This window comes from Mya arenaria, chromosome 13, assembly GCF_026914265.1.
Source record: "Mya arenaria isolate MELC-2E11 chromosome 13, ASM2691426v1".
NCBI lineage: Eukaryota > Metazoa > Mollusca > Bivalvia > Myida > Myidae > Mya > Mya arenaria.
Genome location: NC_069134.1, coordinates 11,896,825 through 11,913,963, shown reverse-complemented (window position 1 = coordinate 11,913,963; position 17,139 = coordinate 11,896,825). Strand labels below are relative to the sequence as shown.

The 17,139-nt window shown below is 37.7% G+C and overlaps 1 protein-coding gene and 1 pseudogene across 1 annotated transcript; both read left to right on the top strand.

Moving 5' to 3' along the window:
• The first annotated feature begins 1,924 nt into the window (after positions 1–1,924).
• Positions 1,925–4,326, top strand: LOC128214512 (uncharacterized; annotated as a pseudogene).
• A 958-nt stretch (positions 4,327–5,284) lies between these two features.
• Positions 5,285–15,101, top strand: LOC128215027 (uncharacterized). The gene is made up of 2 exons (XM_052921760.1): positions 5,285–7,459; positions 14,961–15,101. The coding sequence occupies exons 1-2, from the start codon at positions 5,285–5,287 to the stop codon at positions 15,099–15,101; spliced, it is 2,316 nt and encodes a 771-aa protein (XP_052777720.1).
• Positions 15,102–17,139: the final 2,038 nt, after the last annotated feature.

Sequence of the window (17,139 nt, the reverse complement as noted above, 5' to 3'; positions counted from 1 at the left end):
GGACAAGGCTTTATTTTTAAGCTGATACAATTTGGGAGGGGCTTACACTCCGCTTTCTTCCTTACTTATTCACAAATAAATTAGTAAATAAACTCTAACATAGGCGTAAACAATCCATGTGGGTTTATCATTTTGTTAAATCCGTCCTTTATCGATACCACATGGAAACATGCAAATTATTTTATAGCATCTAACACAAATTGTCTATGAATATGCTTAATGTGTTTTAACTTTTATATTGATATTACTATTCAAAACACAATAATCCTGTCACCAACTAATGCGTTCTTGACATGAACCTTGTTTGTAGTTTATGAACTTGTTTTGCATTTAAAATGTAAGGATTGACTCTGCTATTATAGTTAAGGTTTTCGATGTTAAATAATATATATCTTACTGCTGAAAGTATTCTTTGAAGCTACGCATATACCATGCTAAAATAGTGCGATCAACAATGAATTAATTCAAACACTGACCGGTAATACTTTTAAAGCATTCGTTGTTGAAACAGTGCTAATATTTAGATAGTTCAGCTGTGGCTGGCCTTTTGAAACGAGTTAAACGGACGCTTATCCGATTTTGCTATTACATAAACACATTAACATAATGTTCACGTAGTGTCATAACAAACTATCTAACCAGAAACAGACTATTGATTTATTGGATGTACACCCCCACCTTCGTCTGAGTAAGCTAACCGCGGATTTGTAAAAAAAAATCTTTTTAAATTTGTAATTATGTTGATTCCATTCAATTCAATAGCTTCACGTGGAAGTTAAAATGAAGACGTAGGTGAAGAAATAAAGTTGGGAAATGATTTACGAATAGTAGGAAAACATACACAAAATCATTGTGTTCATATGAAACATATCCACAAATGGTCATAAATCATATAATGGAATAACGCTCAGAGTTTAAACAGCGACTTGTCGATTGTAATTTATATGCAGATTTAAACATTTGTTCCTCTTTGTACATACGGCGTATGGTATGTCCCCGAATATGTTGCTAATACTTTATGGCGTGGTAATCATTATCACAACCTACACCACCGCCACCACCACCATCATCATCATCATCATCATCATCATCATATCATCATCATCATCATCATCATCATCATCATCATCATCATCACATCATCGTCATCATCATCATCATCATCATCATCATCATCATCATCATCATTATCACATCATTACCATCATATTCTACTTGTGTAATATCGAAATATGACCGTCTTCAATGCTTCTTCCACCACCACCGACACCATCACCGCTACTACTACTACTTCTAGCGCTGCTAATAACTACTTTTCCTTCTACTTCTACAACTTCTAATAATAGTACAACATCGGACTACTGTTACTTATTACTTACTAATTGTAGAGCTTGACGTTAAGTTATAATTATATAAACAAGAGCAAGTGGCCAAGCAGATACACTATCAAGCAATTGTGGCACTCGCATACAACGAACTTATTCCACTACTCGATCGTGAAGAGGCGCTTTAGACGAGTGTTTACTTTAGTAGACTAACATTCAATCGCTTCAATCGAGGTGTTGATACTATCTTGAGTTTCCTTTCTATAGTATCATAAGAGCGAAAGAGCAAATTTGATATTATCGATGACTTCAAATATTTTGCTCCCTGTTATCCGTCTTAGAAGCACATTTTAAACACAGTCTGTTTTAGCAATACTCTGATTCGGAAGCTTCTGTTAGTCAATACGTGCTGTTTAACAATGGGGAAAAGGTGTTTTAAACAAGTAGTCCATGTTTAACAGGGTGATTTATTGGTTATCTATCTCATGGGAGCCCTACCCAGTTGGTTAAACAGACTTAAAACGATCAGTCTTATAAACGTTTTATTGAGTGCAACGTATGATAGCATAAATTAAAATATTGTGTAACTGTTTGTCGAAAGTATTTTCAAGTGCCGGTGATAATTTTTCTGTTTTCTTAAACTTTATATCCATACATATGGTTTAAGAGGTAATCGCAAATAATAATATTTGCTGTTCTTAAACAAACAATTAGCTTAAACGTTAGTGTTAGGCCAGCGCACATAACAGGAATACAGCTTAGTTAGCCGTATCACTGTTCCAGTGAGTGTGATGTAACCTTTTTGCTGCTTAAAGGAATTCAAAACATAATTTCAACTTCTACGTCATTAAGTCTTCATCGACTGTGGTAACAATGAATGATACCTTCTGACTGAAATTTGTTTCATATTGATCACATTGGACCTGGGGCTGGAATTTGTATACCGTCTGTATGGTGTATAGAATAACTATCAATTGTTATACGGAAGGGAATGAATAAATTCATTAATGGGTTACAAGTCTCATTAGCTGCTCTAGTGTAAATTAAGATGTCCACGGCGTATTCGTCTATTCAGATAGGTTTAATGGATTTATTCATCGCTTGTTACAGTTCGGTTGAGATATAAAAATGCAGAGTATATTGGCACGCTTAAAAGCGTCCGCATATCAGAATTCAGATGGGAATGAAGCAGCGGAGACGATTGATGACAGAATTAAGCGCGGCCCATCTCCTATTAACGGCGTGGTAAATAACGCTGAGATCAGAAACGAAAAGTGTCGTAAACAAAACGTGCCGAAACTTAATTTGGATATATCAAAGGCTTTAACTGAAACGATTATCGATATTTCTCCAGAATCCTCCAGTACGCCAGATACTGACGATGCGCTTGAAATTGAGATAGTCATGGCAACTAACAAATCTCCGTCTGCCAGGGTTCGTCAGCAAAGTAGTTCTACTAGCCCAAGGCAGCTGCGGAAAGGGTCGCGAAATAAGGGCTCCAGGGTATCTCTGAACAGTATCGCAACGGGAAAGGATGATGTTGACAACACGGGGTTGGATTCAGAGGACGATAATGACACCCAAAGGTCTCAAATGTATACACCGCAACAAGCCTGGTCGGCTTTTGAAAACTGTGTTAAGAACATAGACAACGGTAATCCGGAGCACTTTACAAAGAAGCCAAAACCGAACTTTATATCTAGCGGAACTTTCCAACAGGTCATGGTGGATATGTATGGTAACAGCGAATATGGAAACACGAAAGGATATACAGTGTTAAAACAAAACTAAACAATATGGCTAGAGCAACAGGTCTAGCTTCAAGGATGATGTTTAGTGCTATAAATAGGGGACAGGAGGAGCGGGAGGAGGAGGAGGCCCGGATTGCTTATGGAGATACAGGTGAGGATGAACCGGATATGTCGTCACATGGGGAACCAGAAAGTGTCACAAAGGTGTTTGCTAAGCGAGGATGGAAAATGTTGAAGCGTCAGGTAAATGAGAATGCAATGGAGCACCATACGCAGTCCACGAAATTGAACTGGGTAATGTTGCAGCACACTGTGAAACAAATGACTAACACAGAGAAAACGCGTCAAGACTTATATGAGCGTTACGGTATAGTGCCGACGAAGTTGGATGATGGAACTTTTGTCTGTGAAAACCGGATGTTAAGTGAGCGTGCACGCTCACAGATGTACGGACGGACGGTAGACGGACGAGAGTACATGCGGCCCTCGAGCTACCAGCCTAATGCTGCCCGACTTCGTTCAAGGTCACAATTGAGTAGTTATAGCACCACAAGCCAGAAGAAACCTCGAGGCAATTCGAAAAGTGGTAAAACTCCTGAAATCGTTCAAAGACGCCATCGACCAGTAACCGCTGTTAAATAATGTTAATCGGTAAAAGTTATTATGGATTATACCTTTAAAGACAACAGTTCCACAAAGCAACAGTCATTGTCCGGTTTATTTCACTGTTACCACGACATTATCTCTAACTTTCCTCATCGGCGGATATTTCAGTTCATACATTTTATTCTTCAAACACCGAAATCTTAGATTTATACTCGGATATTTATAAAATATTTTACTGCTTAAATCATATTTTCATAAATATAACAGTCGCTTTTATTCATTGCATATGTATATATAAAATTTATGTTTCAAATGAGACATTAAAATTTATTGATCGCTTAAAACAAACAATTCCTAATATTTATGGCATACGTCAGGTTAGAATAAACATAGAAAGTATCATAATGTTATATTAACTACGACGAAATGTACTTTCTGTATTAATCACTCACATGATCAATTTGGTATTCAAACAATATGTAATATTGTGATATTGCAACCAGCCATTCATTTCAAAATGAATGAATAAAACAATTGTATTGTTTCATTCGTATTCATGCTCTTGTAAAATGTATGGCATTTCAATATATATATATATTACTTTGTGCAATGTCTTTTTTATTCAAATAAACAACCAAAAATCCGCTACTTTTGTCTCTGAGTCAAGTAGTTTTGTAACTTAATAAATAGACTGATTTACGTCTGCTATTTGTCAATGTTCAGTGGGTATAAATGAACTTGAAATAGACTTTTGTTGAATATTCAATCAACGTAGTAAAACATGCAACAGGGGTTATTTTGTAAACGATAGGGACGGCGAGTTCAAATTTCGAATTTCCTCGCTTCAAACCTAATAGAAATATTCAATGAGATATACAGAACAATACGACAGCCATTGTGGAATGCGTTTTCTAATCTCGAATGATATTCATTTAATCTAAAATTGATTCATAATTTTATTTATTTATTCAATTTTAACAATTTCCGAATCTATCATTTCTTCGGTAACTCACTATATGAGTAACATTATTCGTAATTGCATATTTTTCATATTCTTCACAGACTTTTTATCTCAATGGTGTTAAACATTTTGACTTTTCGTTCGCGATGATATTCATTTAATCGAAATGTACTTTATATTTTTGGTTTTAAAGAAATCCGAGTCTATCACCTCTTTGGAATGGTACTATGAATAGCAAATACTGCATATTCTTTATTGAATATATGCTTACCGGTGGTTTATAGAGATTACCAGTGACATTAAAAATGACAATGACGTCCGCGTAAAATTTGGAACGCTTTTCAGAAAAAAACAACTACAATTGCATGTTATTTTAAAACTTTTTGAGGCATTAAGAAAACAAAGTTTGCTTTGTGTAAGATCGCAATTTATTTCACAAAGCAAATGTTAACTTTTGTTGCTTGCTCAAAAAAACGTTAAAATGTTACGTTGAAAAAGTCAACGTTCCTTCATATTTTATTTTTTTAGTAAATTGATATTGAACCACCTACTATGTACGATCGTCACATTGAACCACCTACCATGTACGATCGTCACATTGGACCACATACTATGTATGATCGTCACATTAACCACTTACTATGTACGGTCGTCACATTGAACCACCTACTATGTACGATCGTCACATTGAACCACATACTATGTACGATCGTCACATTGAACCACCTACTATGTACGGTCATCACATTGAACCACCTACTATGTACGGTCGTCACATTGAACCACCTACTATGTACGATCGTCACATTGAACCACCTACTATGTACGATCGTCACATTGAACCACCTACCATGTACGATCGTCACATTGAACCACCTACCATGTACGATCGTCACATTGAACCACCTTCTATGTATGATCGTCACATTGAACCACCTACCGTGTATGATCGTCACATTAAACCACCTACCATGTACGATCGTCACATTGAACCACCTACTATGTACGGTTGTCACATTGAACCAGCTACCATGTACGATCTTCACATTGAACCACCTACCGTGTATGATCGTCACATTGAACCACCTACCGTGCATGATCGTCACATTGAACCACCTACCGTGTATGATCGTCACATTGAACCACCTACCGTGTATGATGGTCACATTGAACCACCTACTATGTACGATCGTCACATTAAACCACCTACCATGTACGATCGTCACATTGAACCACCTACCATGTACGATCTTTACATTGAACCACCTACCGTGTATGATCGTCACATTGAACCACCTACTATGTATGATCGTCACATTGAACCACGTACCGTGTATGATCGTCACATTGAACCACCTACCGTGTATGATGGTCACATTGAACCACCTACTATGTATGATCGTCACATTGAACCACTTTCCATGGACGATCGTCACATTGAACCACCTACTATGTACGATCGTCACATTGAACCACCTACCATGTACGATCTTCACATTGAACCACCTACCATGTACGATCGTCACATTGAACCACCTACCGTGTATGATCGTCACATTGAACCACCTACCATGTACGATCGTCACATTGAACCACCTACTATGTACGATCGTCACATTGAACCACCTACCTTGTATGATCGTCACATTGAACCACCTACCGTGTATGATCGTCACATTGAACCACCTACCATGTACGATCGTCACATTGAACCACCTACCGTGTATGATCTTCACATTGAACCACCTACCGTGTATGATGGTCACATTGAACCACCTACTATGTACGATCGTCACATTAAACCACCTACCATGTACGATCGTCACATTGAACCACCTACCATTTACGATCTTTACATTGAACCACCTACCATGTATGATCGTCACATTGAACCAGCTACCATGTACGATCGTCACATTGAACCACCTACCGTGTATGATCGTCACATTGAACCACCTACTATGTACGATCGTCACATTAAACCACCTACCATGTACGATCGTCACATTGAACCAGCTACCATGTACAATCGTCACATTGAACCACCTACCGTGTATGATCGTCACATTGAACCACCTACCGTGCATGATCGTCACATTGAACCACCTACCGTGTATGATCGTCACATTGAACCACCTACCGTGTATGATGGTCACATTGAACCACCTACTATGTACGATCGTCACATTAAACCACCTACCATGTACGATCGTCACATTGAACCACCTACCATGTACGATCTTTACATTGAACCACCTACCGTGTATGATCGTCACATTGAACCAGCGACCATGTACGATCGTCACATTGAACCACCTACCATGTACGATCGTCACATTGAACCACATACTATGTATGATCGTCACATTGAACCACCTACCGTGTATGATCGTCACATTGAACCACCTACCGTGTATGATCGTCACATTGAACCACCTACCGTGTATGATGGTCACATTGAACCACCTACTACGTACGATCGTCACATTGAACCACCTACCATGTACGATCGTCACATTGAACCACCTACTATGTACGATCGTCACATTGAGCCACCTACTATGTACGATCGTCACATTGAACCACCTACTATGTACGATCTTCACATTGAACCACCTACCATATACGATCGTCACATTGAACCACCTACCATGTACGATCTTTACATTGAACCACCTACCATGTACGATCGTCACATTGAACCACCTACCGTGTACGATCGTCACATTGAACCACCTACCATGTACGATCGTCACATTGAACCACCTACCGTGTATGATCGTCACATTAAACCAGCTACCCTATTTACGACCTTCGTAAGGTATATCGTAGGACGCCAAAATGACTTAGTGAAATTAGAAAAAATACCTTGCATTATTAAAAACATTTGGATCACTTAAAGAGGTCAACAGTGCTTATGCGATTAACATTGCTTAACGTATATTAATCTTAAAAACAAGAGCTAATGACATAAGACTTGATTCCAATCACCAATGGCTCATAAAATCGATAGGATTAACCATGAAGATTTATTCCTGTGTAACTAAAAAGCTAACGAGGGTTTTATCATTGTACTCTTAGACAACTGCACTGCACTCTCATATTTCAATAACGTCCATCTGCAGGGATCTGCAAATCTTGGGGGAAGACCCGCCTGCAAACATTTTAAATCAAATAAATTACGTTTCTGATGGAGAGGCGAGAGTCATAAGGGAACGCCCCTTAGTTACGCCTACTCTAACGTCGAATCCTGGAGCCGCCACTGGTTATAGTGTTTTAACTTTTTATATTGATAATCAGTGTCACAAACTAATGTTTACTTGACATGAACCTTATTTGTTTGAAGTTCATGAACTTTAAGTGTTTTCTTATTTAAAATGTCAGGGTTGATACTGCTATTATATTTGTTAAACATTTAGCAAGGGTTTCGATGTTATATGATATATAGTTAACTACGGTTAGAAAATATTCTTTGAAGCTTCATATGCACACGGCTAAATGTGACGATCAACAATGAATTAATTCAAACTCTGACCTGGTAATAGTTTCAGAGCATTCCTTGTTTATACAATACTAATATTTAGAGAGTTCAAATGTGGATGGTCTTTTGGAGCAAGTCAAACGGTCGCTTATCCGGTGGCCCATTAGTTTAATGTGAATATGAATACAATTAAAGAATGGATAGCTGCTTTTATAACAACTTTTTGTATATACAGACGTATATATAAAGATATGGAATTGATGACAAATATAATCAAGCTATTAGCCTATCATGACGGGCATTTAAATCGCATAAAAATTGATATCGAAAATGGCAATTCTATTTATATTTCATTAAGATACTTGAATGAATTGGCTGAAAAAGAAATAAGCAAATATCTTTCTTCTTTTGAATATGAATGAAAATAATATTCTCTCACTTTTGAAAGTGATTGAGCCGTATTATATTGCGAAGCTATATGCATAAAGCGGCAAAGACTCTTTAAATAACATTAATGGAAGTCGTACCATTCAATTAATCTGTCAGAATAAGCTTTTAATCTTACATTTAAATGAAAACATTTTGGGATGAATCTGTTATGAGGCATATAAAATGGTACTACTTCAAATGTGATTTTAATCAAGCTATTTTATCACACGGGTAATCATAAGATCGCAGATGTGCTTTTGAGTTTAAGTTTTTGTAACTTTTTTAAATACATTTGAGCAATGTCATTTGGAAAATTTCTCAAAGAGCGTGACATGAAGGTTTATGTCATTGTTTAAAATGAAAACATGACGACATCTGATTGATATTGCTTTATAATCTTGCTTACGTCTACTTACAGTCATGAATATTATAAAGTACCGTGGTACGATCAGGATGTATTATGAATTCTACCACGATGGTATATACTTAATTAAATCTTCAGTACCTAATATATTAAATATTAAAGCGATCTAACGTATGCTTTTGTATTGTGAGTGAAGTCGTCGGTGGAAATTCAAAATGAAAAGTCTGAAACATTTCAAGCCTGAACTAAAGTCCATAATTCATTGCGATTTTAACAAACCATTTGATCGTACTACGGGATAAATGGAATACAATTCATCGATATCATAAATACAAGTAAGCCCTCTCAAATATCACCATTAAATATGTAATGGGTGTGTGTGTACTATTGTTGAAATGACAATGGTCGTTACAACATCTGAAATAAACATATGATATTTAGTAACGTTATATCGCTACGAAATCATGATTTGTAATGTAACTTCCGCCTCGCTTTCGAATGTCAATCAAAGACGATAACGTCAATGTCTTCACATGCTCATACACACAGTATGTTTGTACAACGTTATATATGACGTACTCAGCAACCACGCGTCTCACGTATAAATGGTAGCCTAATGGGTCAAAACGTTTAATCGATCAGGGCGAAAAAATCGAACGCAAAACAACTCAATGTTTTAAAATGAATTTTCAATTCTTCTTTTGAATCTTTTCTGTACAACTCTTTATTGGAGCAAAAAGTGCAATGCACAGCTTCAGTATATCATGGTTCGATCCATCTACATTAAATTAAAGTTTTGCCATGATGACACTTGTATTCTAACGAGTTTAATCCTGTTATATACAAATTGATTTTCGAGATTACCAGCAAAGTGTCGCCGTTTTCGGTGTCTTATTGTCACTTTTTAATGAAATGCTAATTTGAGGCTTGGAGTAATTGTTATATTAATAAGCAATTTGATGAACCCAATTGACAAAATACGATCATTAATTTATTAACGTCTAAAGACTAAATAGTGGCAGGAAGTTCCTATATGAATTCTTGTAAATATTGTAAATTTAATTAAGCAGTAAGCAGAGCGATAAATCTTCTTCCTGCTGTGGTCAATGTGAAAAAATGAATTAATATGCGTTCTGCTAACGTTGTATTCCCTGATTGTCCAAGGAATAAGGAGATTTCTTTCACCCACTATACCAGGGATCACAGAACAACATACACTATACCAGGGATCACAGAACAACATACACTATACCAGGAATCACAGAACAACATACACTATACCAGGGATCACAGAACAACATACACTATACCAGGGATCACAGAACAACATACACTATACCAGAGATCACAGAACAACATTCACTATACCAGGGATCACAGAACAACATTCACTATACCAGGGATCACAGAACAACCTACACTATACCAGGGATCACAGAACAACCTACACTATACCAGGAATCACAGAACAACATACACTATACCAGGAATCACAGAACAACATACACTATACCAGGGATCACAGAACAACATACACTATACCAGGGATCGCAGAACAACATACACTATACCAGGGATCGCAGAACAACATACACTATACCAGGGATCACAGAACAACATACACTATACCAGGGATCACAGAACAACATACACTATACCAGGGATCAATGAACAACATACACTATACCAGGATCACAGAACAACATACACTATACCAGGGATCACAGAACAACATACACTATACCAGGGATCACAGAACAACATACACTATACCAGGGATCACAGAACAACATACACTATACCAGGGATCACAGAACAACATACACTATACCAGGGATCACAGAACAACATACACTATACCAGGGATCACAGAACAACATACACTATACCAGGAATCACAGAACAACATACACTATACCAGGAATCACAGAACAACATACACTATACCAGGGATCACAGAACAACATACACTATACCAGGGATCACAGAACAACATTCACTATACCAGGGATCACAGAACAACATACACTATACCAGGGATCACAGAACAACATACACTATACCAGGGATCACAGAACAACATACACTATACCAGGAATCACAGAACAACATACACTATACCAGGGATCACAGAACAACATACACTATACCAGGGATCACAGAACAACATACACTATACCAGGGATCACAGAACAACATACACTATACCAGGGATCACAGAACAACATACACTATACCAGGGATCACAGAACAACATACACTATACCAGGGATCACAGAACAACATACACTATACCAGGAATCACAGAACAACATACACTATACCAGGGATCACAGAACAACATACACTATACCAGGGATCACAGAACAACATACACTATACCAGAGATCACAGAACAACATTCACTATACCAGGGATCACAGAACAACATTCACTATACCAGGGATCACAGAACAACCTACACTATACCAGGGATCACAGAACAACCTACACTATACCAGGAATCACAGAACAACATACACTATACCAGGAATCACAGAACAACATACACTATACCAGGGATCACAGAACAACATACACTATACCAGGGATCGCAGAACAACATACACTATACCAGGGATCACAGAACAACATACACTATACCAGGGATCGCAGAACAACATACACTATACCAGGGATCACAGAACAACATACACTATACCAGGGATCAATGAACAACATACACTATACCAGGATCACAGAACAACATACACTATACCAGGGATCACAGAACAACATACACTATACCAGGGATCACAGAACAACATACACTATACCAGGGATCACAGAACAACATACACTATACCAGGGATCACAGAACAACATACACTATACCAGGGATCACAGAACAACATACACTATACCAGGGATCACAGAACAACATACACTATACCAGGAATCACAGAACAACATACACTATACCAGGAATCACAGAACAACATACACTATACCAGGGATCACAGAACAACATACACTATACCAGGGATCACAGAACAACATTCACTATACCAGGGATCACAGAACAACATACACTATACCAGGGATCACAGAACAACATACACTATACCAGGGATCACAGAACAACATACACTATACCAGGAATCACAGAACAACATACACTATACCAGGGATCACAGAACAACATACACTATACCAGGGATCACAGAACAACATACACTATACCAGGGATCACAGAACAACATACACTATACCAGGGATCACAGAACAACATACACTATACCAGGGATCACAGAACAACATACACTATACCAGGGATCACAGAACAACATACACTATACCAGGGATCACAGAACAACATACACTATACCAGGAATCACAGAACAACATACACTATACCAGGGATCACAGAACAACATACACTATACCAGGGATCACAGAACAACATACACTATACCAGGGATCGCAGAACAACATACACTATACCAGGGATCGCAGAACAACATACACTATACCAGGGATCGCAGAACAACATACACTATACCAGGGATCACAGAACAACATACACTATACCAGGGATCACAGAACAACATACACTATACCAGGGATCACAGAACAACATACACTATACCAGGGATCACAGAACAACATACACTATACCAGGGATCACAGAACAACATACACTATACCAGGGATCACAGAACAACATACACTATACCAGGGATCACAGAACAACATACACTATACCAGGGATCACAGAACAACATACACTATACCAGGGATCACAGAACAACATACACTATACCAGGGATCACAGAACAACATACACTATACCAGGGATCACAGAACAACATACACTATACCAGGGATCACAGAACAACATACACTATACCAGGGATCACAGAACAACATACACTATACCAGAGATCACAGAACAACATACACTATACCAGGGATCACAGAACAACATACACTATACCAGGGATCACAGAACAACATACACTATACCAGGGATCACAGAACAACATACACTATACCAGGGATCACAGAACAACATACACTATACCAGGGATCACAGAACAACATACACTATACCAGGGATCACAGAACAACATACACTATACCAGGAATCACAGAACAACATACACTATACCAGGGATCACAGAACAACAAACACTATACCAGGGATCACAGAACAACATACACTATACCAGGGATCACAGAACAACATACACTATACCAGGGATCACAGAACAACATACACTATACCAGGGATCACAGAACAACATACACTATACCAGGATTCACAGAACAACATACACTATACCAGGAATCACAGAACAACATACACTATACCAGGAATCACAGAACAACATACACTATACCAGGGATCACAGAACAACATACACTATACCAGGGATCACAGAACAACATACACTATACCAGGGATCACAGAACAACATACACTATACCAGGGATCACAGAACAACATACACTATACCAGGAATCACAGAACAACATACACTATACCAGGGATCACAGAACAACATACACTATACCAGGGATCACAGAACAACATTCACTATACCAGAGATCACAGAACAACATACACTATACCAGGACTCACAGAACAACATACACTATACCAGGGATCACAGAACAACATACACTATACCAGGGATCACAGAACAACATACACTATACCAGGGATCACAGAACAACATACACTATACCAGGGATCACAGAACAACATACACTATACCAGGGATCACAGAACAACATACACTATACCAGGGATCACAGAACAACATACACTATACCAGAGATCACAGAACAACATTCACTATACCAGAGATCACAGAACAACATACACTATACCAGGGATCACAGAACAACATACACTATACCAGGGATCACAGAACAACATACACTATACCAGGGATCACAGAACAACATACACTATACCAGGGATCACAGAACAACATACACTATACCAGGGATCACAGAACAACATACACTATACCAGGGATCACAGAACAACATACACTATACCAGGGATCACAGAACAACATACACTATACCAGGGATCACAGAACAACATACACTATACCAGAGATCACAGAACAACATACACTATACCAGGGATCACAGAACAACATTCACTATACCAGAGATCACAGAACAACATACACTATACCAGGGATCACAGAACAACATACACTATACCAGGGATCACAGAACAACATACACTATACCAGGGATCACAGAACAACATACACTATACCAGAGATCACAGAACAACATACACTATACCAGAGATCACAGAACAACATACACTATACCAGAGATCACAGAACAACATACACTATACCAGAGATCACAGAACAACATACACTATACCAGAGATCACAGAACAACATTCACTATACCAGAGATCACAGAACAACATACACTATACCAGGAATCACAGAACAACATACACTATACCAGGGATCACAGAACAACATTCCAGAGATCACAGAACAACATTCACTATACCAGGGATCACAGAACAACATACACTAGCGGATCCAGGGGGGATGCACCCGGCCACTAAAATCGTCCAAGTTAACTTTTTGTTTCAATATAGAACAAAAAGGAATAATAAATACGATTTAAATGCACCATTTCGGAGAAATACTCCACCCCCTCCCCTTCCAACATTTTAAAACAAATAAATTTCGGTTCTGAGGAAGAAGCTCAAGTCAAAAGGTTACACCCTTAACTTACGCCCCCTCTCACGTAAAATCCTAGACCCGCCCTGACATATACAAGTCATCGTATACAGTTTGCCTAACTATCGCTATATATATATAAATACTTCATCTTCAAATTCAATCCAGTGGTTATGTTAAACGGGGCGCAATCTAGTATAGAATCGCACGGCTTGCCACGGGAGATTAAGACTACTACCATCAGCAGTAGCCTGAAGGTATCCAGCCCTGTTTGAGACCCTCGATAAAAAACCTCGGGGTGATTTACAGGATTACCTACGGCCACTTTCTAGATACAGATTCATCCAATCAGCATAACACCACGCGATACATGCCCCACCCTCATCTACACTACTGACATTCCCCAGATGCTATTCGCCTGTGGAACTGGAAACCGTCGCTACATCCTCAATCTTCGACGCTTTGACGTTTAAAGACGGTGTAACCGCAACCTTAGCTGATGTGCATAGCTAAAACACGACGGGGCACAAGTATGTCAGGAATCAAATGAAACCAACCAAGTGACTATATATATAAATAAAGTAATAGTTTAAAAAAGTAATCTAAAGAAATAACAATAATTATATTTCAGATTAGGAATCTCAGAAAAGTAAATAAATAGTTAACTACTAAATTAGATATCAAACACAATCATACAGTAAAGTTACCGTGCTGCGAACAATAAAACTCCAAAATGAGCTGTATAAAACGGGATATTTCATTAAGATAGAAGTAAATCAAGCAGCAGAATGAATTACAAGACCAGTAAATTAAACACTTTAACAATGAAGAGAATATTTACTGCCTTGTGATAAGGAGATAAGGAGCGCTAAAAATGGACAGACAACCAAACCGAATATCCAGCGTAGAGATATCTCTACTTACCGACCTTGCAAGATATCAGAAATATTCCGTCACTAATAGTTTAGAATAGAACCATGAATTCGTATTTGATATATTTTTCGTTATCTTTTACACAAGTCTATCTGCTTCAAAGAGGCAGTACAAAATAAATATTTTCACGACCTATCCAATGAACTTATTCTATGCGAACTGCATTTTCTCGAATAGTGATTATATAGCTAACCAACAACGGTGCTGCAAGTTGCCGCTCATGAGTCCTGCTGTTACTTATGTATTAAGTCATTCCATGAAAAACTGTACATGAAGGATTTGTCAACAATATGTCACCTAAAGTACATAAATTGTATGTAATATGTGAACATTCAAAGTTGCGAAGTTCAAGGCAAAACATATTTTTACACAAATATTCCAGACCTGAATAAAAATGAACGCAAATGCAAATGAACACGAAGTTGAGAAAATAAAAATATTCAATGTATAACCATACGTGTCGCATAAACAGATTAAATATAATTTTAGTTGCGACTTAAATCCTTAATTAAAACGCACCCTCCCCCTGGTCCATCTCACCACTTATTAATGGCACGAGGATCCACAAAGTAGCCATCAAAAGTACATACATAGTAAATATCCTTAACAGATCCGCGGGCAATAACTATGTTGTAATCAAGGTCAGTCAGTCAACTAAAACTACACCAGGTTTGTCTTGCTTTTCTTCGTGCCGTGTTTGTCACTTCGACCAATTATCGAGCAACATTGTGGTTGCATACGGACGGACAGACGGACCAACGATCATATTGTCATTTTATCCCTTATTTTTCTTGCTGCCGAGTAAATGATGATCTCACCTCGTGATAGCTTTAAGTTAATTTGATACCGTATACTTCGGTGGAGGTTGCTAGAAAATATCTTGAATTTTCTCGATTCAAGCGATGTATAAATTATTATATTAGGGTATATCTTAATCATACAGTGATATTTATACTTCCAAAGATAAAAATACAAACATAACAATCATAATATGTCTTTGAGAAAGGAAACCTCACTGAATTTCGTTCAAAAATGCTTTACTGTCGCGTTGGTTAAGGGGCTGGATTTCTAAATTAAAACAGTTCTCCAGTCGTGGATTCAAACGTTCGCTGGGACCACAAACTGTTATTTTAACTCTTACTTGTTTTATTCTGGTGTTGCTTTACATTTTCCTTTTGCAATAACTGCTTTTTTAGAATAAATGTGGATGAAGTTTCGCCAAAATGTTTTAAAGAGTCCGAAGTTAAAACCTATCATAGGGTAAAATATTTTAAATATTTACTATAATATTGAAAAATTGCTTACACTTCAGGGAAGCGCAACTTGACCCCCGTATCCGTTTTTTTCTCGCATGTTTTAATTAATATTTTGCTTTTTCATTACCCCACAGCTTCAGTTTCAATGAGCTCGCAATGAAGTTTGGGTAATTATTGTCACGATGATTAAGCGCATGCGCAACGGAGTTATTTGTCTTATTTAATGCCGTTTTAATATCTCTTTAAAAGTTGTTGTTGTTGTTGTTGTTGTTGTTGTTGTTGTTGTTGTTGTTGTTGTTGTTGTTTTCCTTTTTTATTTGAA

Coding starts and splice junctions, on each gene's coding strand:
- LOC128215027 (XM_052921760.1), top strand. CDS start 5,285: ATGTACGGTCGTCACATTGAACCACCTACTATGTACGATCGTCACATT. Junction 7,460..14,960: donor CTACCCTATTTACGACCTTC/GTAAGGTATATC, acceptor GCCACTTTCTAG/ATACAGATTCATCCAATCAG.